Source organism: Calidris pugnax, unplaced genomic scaffold, assembly GCF_001431845.1.
Source record: "Calidris pugnax isolate Ruff unplaced genomic scaffold, ASM143184v1 scaffold125, whole genome shotgun sequence".
Lineage (NCBI taxonomy): Eukaryota > Metazoa > Chordata > Aves > Charadriiformes > Scolopacidae > Calidris > Calidris pugnax.
Window position 1 is genome coordinate 3,708,378 of NW_015090906.1, and position 11,366 is coordinate 3,719,743.

General features: G+C 44.6%; 1 protein-coding gene across 2 annotated transcripts in view; it reads right to left on the reverse strand.

Moving 5' to 3' along the window:
* Positions 1-2,720: 2,720 nt before the first annotated feature.
* Positions 2,721-11,366, reverse strand: part of ATP5C1 (ATP synthase, H+ transporting, mitochondrial F1 complex, gamma polypeptide 1) — an 8,861-nt gene continuing 215 nt past the window's right edge. Inside the window, exons 2-10 of one of the 2 annotated variants that reach the window (XM_014949107.1) lie at positions 10,320-10,354; positions 9,256-9,387; positions 8,575-8,779; positions 7,975-8,118; positions 7,078-7,142; positions 6,003-6,158; positions 4,608-4,704; positions 3,717-3,755; positions 2,721-2,860 (exon numbers count right to left, since the gene is read on the reverse strand). In XM_014949107.1, coding sequence (XP_014804593.1) covers positions 3,749-3,755; positions 4,608-4,704; positions 6,003-6,158; positions 7,078-7,142; positions 7,975-8,118; positions 8,575-8,779; positions 9,256-9,387; positions 10,320-10,354 — 841 coding nt within the window. In that variant the 3' untranslated portion in view covers positions 2,721-2,860; positions 3,717-3,748. The remainder of the gene's footprint in view (positions 2,861-3,716; positions 3,756-4,607; positions 4,705-6,002; positions 6,159-7,077; positions 7,143-7,974; positions 8,119-8,574; positions 8,780-9,255; positions 9,388-10,319; positions 10,355-11,366) is intronic. The other variant, XM_014949108.1, reaches the window with a different exon arrangement.

Here is an 11,366-nt window from a genome sequence, read left to right on the forward strand (position 1 = left end):
CGAGGCGCAAACGCCGGGGCGCATCAAGCGCTCGGCTATCGGCAAGGCTGGGCGGGACGGACGGAGGGGACCTGGCGGCGGAACGGTCGCGCCTCATAACAGAGAGGCTGGAGTTCGCCCCCCAAAATCCCCGAAATCGGTGTTTTTTACAGCGCTGTGAGGAGAAGTTGGTGTCAGGCGGCCTTTCGGAGCGCTGGGCTTCACCGGCAGTGAGGGACCGCGGCTCCTCCGCAGGCCCAAAGCGGCCGAGCGGGGACCGTTCCCGTGAGGCGCCGGAGCAGAACCCGGGCGCATCATTTAAACAAGCAGCAACGGCAGCTGGTACCGGAAAGCTGGACATTCTTCATCATCCAGTGAGGTGGACTGAGTCCTGGCTGTGTGACAGAACTCAGAGGGTTGTCATGAATGGAGCAGGGTCAAGCTGGAGGCCTGTAACCAGCGGTGTCCCCCAGGCGTCGATACTCGGCCCAGTCCTGTTCAACATATTCATCAGTGACCTGGGTGAGGGGACAGAGCGTATTCTCAGCAAGTTCGCTGATGATACCAAACTGGGAGGGCTGGCCGGCACTCCAGAGGGCTGTGCTGCCATCCAGTGTGACCTGAAGAGGCTGGAGAGCTGGGCAGAGAAGAACCTAATGAGGTTCAACAAGGGCAAATGTAGGGTCCTGCAGCTGGGGAGGAAGAACCCCAGGCACCATTATAGGTTAGGGATGGATCTTCTGGAAAGCACTACTGCGGAGAAGGATCTGGGGGTCCTGGTGGATGGTAGGATCTCCATGAGCCAGCAATTTGCCCTTGTTGCCAAGAGGCCAATGGGATCCTGGGCTGCGTAGGGAAGAGTGTGGCCAGTAGGTGGAGGGAGGTCATTCTCCCCCTCTGCTCTGCACTGGTGAGGAAATGGGAGGAAAAACTTCTTTCTGGTGAGGGTGGCAGAGCCCTGGCACAGGCTGCCCAGAGAGGGTGTAGAGTCCCCTTCTCTGAAGACCTTCAAGCCCCGCCTGGATGCAGCCCTGAGTGATGTGCTCTGGGTAATCGTGCTTTGGCAGGGGAGTTGGACCAGATGATCTCTAGAGGTCCCTTCCAACTCTGACAATTCCATGATTCCCTGAAAACTATCTATGTAAACCCCTGTTGGATTATTTTTCTTTTTTTTTTTTTTTTTTCAGCTGGACAGACAGCTGGGTGTCTGCCCTCCCCATCCCTGGGTTTCCCCCTCTGCTGTGGGACACAATGCATCCCCGTAGTCACAGACAGCAAATGTTTGCTGCCAATACCTTGCCATTAAATCATCTGGATGAAGCCCATTAATGAATTTTCACACTAAATGGTTGGTTGCATTCAGAAGGTGGTGGTCAATGGCTTAATACCCAGGTGGAGATCGGTGACAAGTGGTGTCCCTCAGGGGTCCCTGTTGGGACAGGACAGCACAGGAGAGACATAGACCTGTCAGAGCAGGTCCAGAGGAGACCACAGAGATGATCAGAGGATGGAGCCCCTCTGCTGTGAGAACAGGCTGAGAGAGCTGGGGTTGTTCAGCCTGGAGAAGGCTCTGGGGAGACCTCGGACCTTCCAGTCCCTAAAGGGGGCCTAGAGGAGAGGTGGAGACAAACTTTTTAGAAGGGCCTGAAGGACAAGGAGTAATGTTTTTAAACTAACAGAGGGTATATTTAGACTAGATAGAAGGAATTTTTTTTATGCCAAGGGTGGTAAAACCCTGGCCCAGGTGGCCCAGAGAGGTGGTAGATGCCCCATCCCTGGAAACATTCAAGGCCAGGTTGGATGGGGCTCTGAGCAACCTGATCTAGTCAAAGATGACCCTGCTGGTGGCACGGGGGTTGGACTAGATGGCCTTTAAAGATCCCTTCCAACCCAAAGTATTCCATGATTCTATGACCATGGGATTCAAGGACTGGGAAAGAACTTCCTGGTGTGGACGTGCTGCTCCTTAGCTACGTGGACCTGCATGTGAGATAGTCCTGTGTGTCTTGAAAGGGGGAATAAGGGAAGGCTGGAGGTTGCAGAAGCTATGTCTGAGAGGAAGTCCAGGATGTGTTGTGTGGGGGGTGAGAAATGGAACAGGAGAAGGGTCCTAGATGGACCCTTGGCAGGTCCTCCTGGTGCCCACGCGGCACTTTCCACTTTGCCAACAGAAAAGAAAGCCAGCTATAGCCTTAAATTCTTCCTTAATAGGGATGTAATTTCAGATGGAAGAGAACAGAGAGGATGGATAAATTTACAGAGAAAAATGGGAATATAAACCATCAGGATTACCTCAAAAAAATGCAAGTTGTTTAAATGATGGGGCTACTTCTCAACTTGACCAGACTAAATTACAATCTGTCTTTTTGGGCTTGCACTCTCAAAGCGGTGCCACCCACACTTGGGCAGAAAAGGAAACAAAGACAAAAAGTGATTTAAAAAGGGTTCTAAATAAAATTATCCTTAAAAAATGGCAGGCTGCAGATTATGAGAGCGGGGAATTGCTTGCTGCTTCTATGGTTACGCTGCACCAGGACCATTTCTTTCCTCCACTTCTGCTGTGCTCTTATTATTTTTCACATTTTATCCTTTCTAAAATCCTCTCATGCCCAGCGAGGGCTGAGAACTGCAGTGTTACTGTATCATATAGCATGCAAATATATATATATACACACACACAAAATGAAAAAAAAAAAAGAATTTGTGTCAACTCAAACCCAGATATTCAAACACCAGGGACGTTTGTTTCATGTAGGTGGTTTATTGTAAGAATTTACAGATTTCTGAGGTTTTACCCCTTTTTTTCACAAAATAACAGAGCGATCTTGTTAACACAGACACGGGCAGGTTAAACCGTGTGCTCAGATGAGCTCTTCTTCACCTGGAAGAAGAATTGAAATAAATTAAAACCCTTTTAATGATTATTTTTATTATTATTTAAAACTTCTGTCTCCTCCAAAGTTGACTACTTCAACTCGCTAATATTCCTTACCCCTGCCCCCAAAACTCTTTATCAAGTCTATTTTTCCTTGGAAGTTTGAAATATCTTTATCTACTTAATTTTGCTATGGAAATCTCTTTAGCTACAACCTCGTATTAGAGATATTTTTAAGTCCTTGCGTAAAGTCAAGATACTAAGAAAAAATTAAAAGCAGTAATTGCAAACGAATCCAATAATCCAGAAAAAAACCACCCAAACCCACAGAAAATTATGTCAAATCTGGATGTACGCTCTCATGGACTTCTTTTGCTTAAAATTATTAAGACTACTTCAACTCGCTAATATTCCTTACCCCTGCCCCCAAAACTCTTTATCAAGTCTATTTTTCCTTGGAAGTTTGAAATATCTTTATCTACTTAATTTTGCTATGGAAATCTCTTTAGCTACAACCTCGTATTAGAGATATTTTTAAGTCCTTGCGTAAAGTCAAGATACTAAGAAAAAATTAAAAGCAGTAATTGCAAACGAATCCAATAATCCAGAAAAAAACCACCCAAACCCACAGAAAATTATGTCAAATCTGGATGTACGCTCTCATGGACTTCTTTTGCTTAAAATTATTAACATTTAAGAACTTTTTGTTCAGAATCAAACAAGCAACGGGCAGTTTCCCCTCTTAGGGAAAAGATATTTGTCTGACCAACACCACTGAATTCCCATTTCCTCATCTGACTTCAAGATTGTCTGTGTTAATTCCCTTTAAAACACGATCTAGTTTCTACATCGTTAACTTTACCTCTTGGATTTGGCTGAAGCGCTTTTTTCCGATTAATCCCTGGTTACGGTATTGCGAGGAAAAAACAGAACAAGCAGGTTAAGAAGCAACTCATGCAAATTCAGGCAAAATTAGGCACGTATTTATAACTGGCAAATGTATTGTGAGGAGCACAATACAGCACTTAACTGCAGTACGGTTTATATTCCAGGCAGTTTGTAAACACACATGATATTAAAACATATTTGCATCCCAGTACAGCACCGTTTTTTAGCTGCTAAATGTCATATACATCAGCTCCACGGTTACAACACAGGTTTGGAACCTGCAGCACACACCTTGACACCCCTTCTTTCTCAGGGAAATAAGCAAAATACTGAATTTCAAAGTAAAATACACGTTCAGACCCTGGGAATTCCCTCCTCCTCCTGATCCCAGCCTCAAACTCTTGGATTATTCTCCAATGCTTTTCCCTCACCCGAGTTGCTCTCCCGGGCTGTTTGAGCAGAGCAGGAGAAGCCCAGGGAGGAAGGAGGATGGGGGAAACCCCACTCAAAGCCAAAAAAAAAAACCCCACCCCAAAAAATCCATTGAGGCTAAAGATCTCTTTTAGCAGCTTTTTCATGTCAAACTTCACACTTGTTAGTAGAACTGCACAAGCCAAAGAACTTGGAAGTCACCCCGTGGAGTGCTTTCCATTCAGTTTTAGGGCCGTAACCTTCCCCTCTAACCAGACTGGGACCAGACGTACCGTAACCAGTCTGGTACCAGACGTACAAGCACGACATGACTCCACAACAACTTACATGCCGTAACCTTCCCCTCTAACCAGACTGGAACCAGACGTACAAGCACGACATGACTCCACAACAACTCCTATTTCACTGGTTTTGTTTAAATATAGGTACTCACAGAGCAGCAGCACCAGAGATGATCTCAATGAGCTCCTTGGTGATGACGGCTTGACGGGTACGGTTGAACGTCAAGGTCAATTTGTCAATCATCTCAGCTAGAAAGAGTTAAGGTTGGAATTTAAACACAGGGTAACTACTTAAATACAGACAAAGAGAAGCTGTACGGACAGAGTATCAAACAATCTTGTAAATCCACTGAAACAATCAAGAGACTTAGTGTACTTTTCATTCTTTTCCCCTACAGATAACACTACTAGTAGACAACTTAGAAACTTGATGATTTTGCTTGAGGCACCAGAGTTAAGACATCTGAAGAACAGCTGACAGACGAGTAAATACCACGGTATGACATCACTTATTTTAACACAATGCAAGCATGATTTGCTTTTAAATCAGATTTTACCGTTAATTAGCTACATTGGTATTTCTTTCAAGTTACTGTCGTTCTGGCAAAGGGAGCTTCACTCAGTCACCAGTACCCTTCATGCAACACCACCCTCTCAGGACCCAAGTCTCACCACCACGTCACACTCAGAGCTACCAGCTGTCTCCTGCTAACGCCAACGGCACGCTCCCTCACCTTGGACACCTTCCAGGGAATACTTGTATATTCTCAACTTGTCGCGTGACAGGTGGTAAAGTATTTAATCGTAGTTTCAGCTTCCTTACCTTTACATCCGAGCAGTGGTAATTATATTTGGCTCACAAGTAGGTACGAGCTTATAAAAATTTTGGAAGTCCTCAGATCAGCCACATGAGAATTTCACTGAATTTCACTGAATTTTAGAGTTGGAAGGGACCATAGAGATCATCTAGTCCAACTCCCCTGCTGAAGCAGGATTGCCTAGAGCTTGTCAGAGCATGTTACTCAGGAGCATCCAGGTGGGTCTTGAAAATCTCCAAGGAAGGGGACTCCACAACCTCCCTGGGCAGCCTGTTCCTGGGTTCTGTCACCCTCACCGTGAAGAAGTTTCTCCTCATATTTGAGTGGAACCTCTTATGTTCCAACTTGTGCCCGTTGCCCCTCGTCCTCTCACTGGGAACCACTGAAAAGAGTCTGGCTCCCTCCTCCTTCAAGAAGAGCGTAAAGAATATTTGGCCATTACAAGACTAGTTTAGTATTTCATATTCTTATTAAAGAATCTGCTATTTCACTTCCAGTTACCTAGTCTTGCTTCTCATACACTTTGACAGTGATCCCTCCTTACAAAGACTCAGGCTCAGGTGTTCAGCTGAGAATCCCGGTTGAACGGGCTCAAAAAACCCAGATTCAAAATGGAATTAAGAGAGAAACGAGCTCATTTCTTATCATTTTGGGAGGTCAGTACTTTTGGGAGGTCAGTACTTTTCATGCTAAACTACCAACATCCTGGGAAACCCAGAGCAGACTTACAAGCATTCTTGCTAGCGTTGTCCATAGCGGTCATCCTAGCGCTCTGCTCGCTGGTGGTGGATTCCTTCAGGGAGTAGTACAGGATATTTGCTAGTGTAAATTCCTGGTAGTTTCTCAGCACATCAGCATCAATATCATCATAGATACTTAGGCTTTCTGTAAAATAGGAAAAGAGAAGACTTGGAGACATCCAAGATATACTATTTCTAGTAAAATAATATAATGCTGTGTAAAAAAACACTAGGCCAGTCTGCTTCTCTACTTCAGGCAGCGTGGAGGGATTTTCTCTAAGTACTGTGTGTACTTTCATAACAGAATTTTAAGTAGCAGAGAGATTAAGTATTTTATGTCTTTTCATTCAATTTAACACTAAGAAAGTCAGTTTCTGACCAAGGCCAAATACATTATTAGCATATTATGTTTAACCAGGCCGTTCAGTGCTGAAAATATTGGAAGGGACAGAGTTTTGCACATGCCCAATCCTTGCTTGAGAGAGAATGTAAAAAAATCTTAGAATCATAGAATGGTTTGGGTTGGAAAGGACCTTCAAGATCAACCAGTTCCAACCCCCTGCCACAGGCAGGGACACCTCCCACCAGACCAGGTTACTCAAAGCCCCATCCAGCCTGGCCTTGAACCCCTCCAGGGATGGGGCAGCCACAGCTTCTCTGGGCGACCTGTGCCAGTGTCTCACCACCCTCACAGTTAAGAATTTCTTCCTAATATCTAATCTAAATCTCCCCTCTTTCAGTTTAAAACCATTACCCCTCGCCCTATCACTTCACTCTCTGATAAAGAGTCCCCCCTCCTCTCTCCTGTAGGCCCCCTTCAAGTACTGGAAGGCCGTTATGAGGTCACCCCAGACCTTAAAATCAGTACAAGCTTTCTTTTTAACCTCCCTGCCCCACAGCACATTGGTAGGTAAGCCTTGGACTGCCAAAATAAAACAACCTGGTAAACTTCTGACACATAACAGCATAATAAGATGTTTTAATACCATATTCTTGTCTTCAGAGTACTTTTTTTCTGTGATTTATCCCTTCATATAACTGGTGGTTTCTAGTTCACTACTTACCGGAACCAGCAACTGTTTCAAAAGAGAAGATCGGTTTTTCATCGGTCTTGTAGGAGATGACAGACCTGTGTAAAACCAGCATAATAGGGTTAGTTGAACTGAAGAGATTAAATTGAATGCTTAAAATCAAACTAGAATAGAAAACTCCAGGCTTTCCAATCCCACAAGTTTTTGCAATCTCTCCTTCCTGATGAAGAGATCTCAGATGGGGCAATGAAGCTGGTGAGGGGTCTGGAGAATGAGTTTTATGAGGAGTGGCTGAGGGAGCTGGGGGTGTTCAGCCTGGAGAAAAGGAGGCTGAGGGGAGACCTTCTTGCTCTCCACAGCTCCCTAAAAGGAGGGGGTGGAGGGCTGGTCTCTTCTCCCAAGTCACAGGAGATAGGACAAGAGGAAATGGCCTCAAGCTGCACCAGGGGAGGTTCAGATCGGACATTAGGAAAAATTTTTACACTGAAAGGGTTATTAAGCCTTGAAATGGGCTGCCCAGGGAAGTGGCTGAGGGACAATCCCTGGGGGTATTTAAAAGGTAGGTTGACACAGAGCTTAGTGACATGGTTTAGCGATGGGTTTTTATCAGACTTAAGTTGATGGTTGGACTAGATGATCTTAAAGGTTCCTTCCAACCTAGACAATTCTATGGTTCTGTGATACCACGTGGACATAATAATGTGCTGACTGTAACTAAAACAGCACCAACTGTACAAGTCATAAGAGAATTCCAACCACAGCTATTAAAAAAACCCCAAAACTACAGTTCTTCACACACAAAATTCACTCACTCCTCAAGAAATAAACATGACAATTTGCAGTCAGTTTTCACATTACTTCATGAAGCCAACGTGCTGTTTGGAGCCTTCCACCCACTATTTTTCCAGTGCAGTTTCAGTTTAATCTTACCTGAACCGATTGTAGATGACAGAGCCTTCATCAAACTCATACCCAGAGTTTAACAGCTCTAAGGCAATGATGGAAGCATCTCCAAAGCTCGGAGGTCTCCGTCCCACCTCTTTGAATGTCAGCAGGAAGTAATTGCCATGTGTCCTGCAGGGACATCAAATCTGTGTTAGAACAAGCAGATGCCCTTGTGGGGCAGACCTGCTTATGAGTGTAACTTATTAGTGTTCAGAACCAAGCATTTTATTGAATTAAAGTCTGAGAGAAATTTTGCCTTTTTTGTTTTCCAGTTAAATTATGATTCATGATAGCCACACACTTGCAACAGCACAAGAGTTGCCAGCTTTCAGACTTTTATTTCAAAAATATAATAGCACTGTGCAGGAGTTTCACAAAACTCCAGATGACCAAAACCCCTTTTAGCATATTTGCAAATTATTTTTTTTTTAAGGAACTTGAATTTAGCACAGTTCCATTAAATGCAATTTCCTGCGAATGCCACACAGCTTTCTGAGCAGCCTTGACATTTCTACCGCAGAAAACAAACAAAACCACCAAACCAATCCCTTTGGGAGTTGGAGTTTTGGGACCCATCCTTTTTACCTCTGAAGCAGGCCTCTGATCTTGTCACCTACTCCAACCACCATCACTTCTTTCCCCGCGTTTGTGAGGTTGGTAATCTCATTCTTCAAGGTTTTAGCAATAGACGTGTGGATAGCACCACACAGACCTCGATCAGAGGACACACCAATAAGGAGGTGCTTCTTCTTGTCCTCAGGTGCCTTTATTTCTGCTTTCTCATAAAGAGCTAGGAAAAAAAGTGGGTAAGTTATTCATGGGTGCCAGGAAGCAAACAAGTCATATCAAAATACCTTTGACTTATTCTAACTAATCTAAAGAGGTTCCAAATCTCACCCAGATGAATCTTAGCCAGAAGGTCTGGCAGTAGCTGTAGATGCTACAGAGATACGACACAATTCCATTAACAGGCCAAAGCAGGCCAGAAATTCTGAGCTGTGGTGCTTTTATGACTATCAAAACCAACCATGCAACTGCACAAAGTTAACAAAGTAGTCAGAAATCATAATGAACGCCACATTAGAACTCTTAAAAATCACTTTCCATAAACTATTTGTAAGGAATATTCAAGGTGGCCTAGAGATGCAAATTCTTTTGGAAAAAAAAAAATACTGAAAGGCTAAAAAAGTCTACGTGTTTTATCACCACCATGAAAGCCTTTCTCTTCTGTTCCCCCATCCCACAGTGCATTGAGTCTTCTCTCACCCAGTGCTCCTGTTCCATAGACTCTAGCAGGCTTCAGCTCCCTCTCAGCTCTTGCGTATTTTGCTGCAGAAACCATCTTCATGGACTTTGTAATCTTCTGAATGTTCTTGATGGACTTCAAGCGCCTGGTAACTGCAAGGTTAACAGTTGAAGGTCATGGGCTGTACTGGGCGTAATGATCAAAACCAAGCAATAAAATGCTAGTAACAGCCATCCAAAAGTATCTTGCCAAGTTCCTCAAAGAGCAATAAATAAATAAACAATTAAACCTCATAGAACACCTTAGTGTTTGTAGTAAGAAAGTATTAAAAGCAGTAACCTGGCTAACCCAAATGCATCTTTACAATAGGTATGTTTTTTCCTCCAGACACAACATATATTTATTATTTAGCCCAACAGAAGATCTATTCATTGTTCTCTTTCCTTCCACTTCTATCTGTTTCACAAATATATAATTTAAGGTATATTGTCATCTTTTCCCAGATGACAAGGAGAGGAAACAAAAAAGACTTCACAGTATGAAGACACAAAATATACTTCCTCCTCTATTTAGACCACGGCAAAAGGAGATTCATAAAAATACTGACCTAAAAAGAAAACAAAACAAAACATGTGTCCTATAGACAAGCACAATTCCAAAGCAATATCCCTGTGTAAGAACTTATGAGGAATGATTTAAAGAAGCATTACCAAAGTGAAACCATTCTGTCAACCTTTTCCCTGCTCAATACTGAATAAATACACAGGGAAATATAGATAAAAGGAGATAAATTAATCTTAAAGGTAAGCAAAAATATGGTTTAGCACACTTGGTAAAATTATTTTTAAAAGATGTTTGAGCAAAACTATATTGGCTTGCTGAAATAACATCTAAATTAGGGCTGAGACCATTTTGAGCAACACCTTTTCTGAAGGACTCTTGTTTAGGATAAGAAGTGCTGGAAGCCCATGGATCAACATTATGGTGTATGGATTTATCCAACACGGGCTAACCTAAAGTATATAACACCTGGTTTTCCTGCAACGATTGTCCTCTCTCAAAAGCAAAGGAGACCAGTACTTACTGTCTTTTAGGGTTGCCATATTCCTGACTTGGCCCCTGAAAACGAATGCAGGAGAAATTAAGAGTGGTTCACTAGTTCTCCAGCAAAGCAACACTGTCAAGGGCAGGTCCTTTCTGGAGGGATGGGGATTTAAAAACTGCCGTTTCTTAAAAAGTATCTGTAGTAGGGACAAGCCACCCTAAACCATGCCTTATATCCAGACCTTCCTCCTTTATCCTTATCTCCTGTGACGCTGTAGATCACTTTATACACTACCCACTGCCTTAGATAATGGCACAATGTAAAGGAAGGCCAGACACCAGAAGGGTTCAACTTTGAGAAAAACGTAAGCACTTTTTAAAAAAAGCTGGAAAAATGAAGCAGGGGTAGGCGACACCAGTTCCTGACGAGAGCAGGGTCTCTGCCATCCCTGAAGTTGTCCTTTTCACTCCTCCTGCCTCTCCCATTCCACCCTTGTCCCCCCAGCCCAGCGCCCTTTCCCTGCCTCCTCCTGTCTCCCCCTCGCCCCCAGCCAAGGGCAAGAGGAAACGGCCTCAAATTAGAACCACAGAACCATAAAATCATCTAGGTTGGAAGGGACCCTGTGCCAGGGGAGGTTTAGATCGGATATTTGGAAAAAAAAAAATTTACACTGAAAGGGGCTGTCAAGCATCGGAACAGGCTGCCCAGGGCAGTGGCTGAATCACCAACCCTGGAGATATTTAAAAGACGGGTAGAGGCGGTGCTGAGGGACACGGTTTAGCGGTGGGTTTGTCAGCGTTTGGCTTGATGGTTGGAACTCCATGATCTGAAAGGTCCCTTCCAACCCCACACAATCCCCAGCCGCCGCTGACAGGACGGAGCCTCCCGTCCCCGGCAGGTCACCGCCATGCCCCCGACAGGCCGCTTCCCCTCAGCCTCACGGGCATCGCTCCCCAACCCCACACCGGAGCCCACAGCACCTCAGGGGCCTCCCGGGCGGCGCGTCCCCCCTCTCCCCGCCCTCTAGGGCACGGCACGGCCGAAGGCGGACGGTCGCCCCCTCAGACCCCCCCCCAGCCGCTCCGC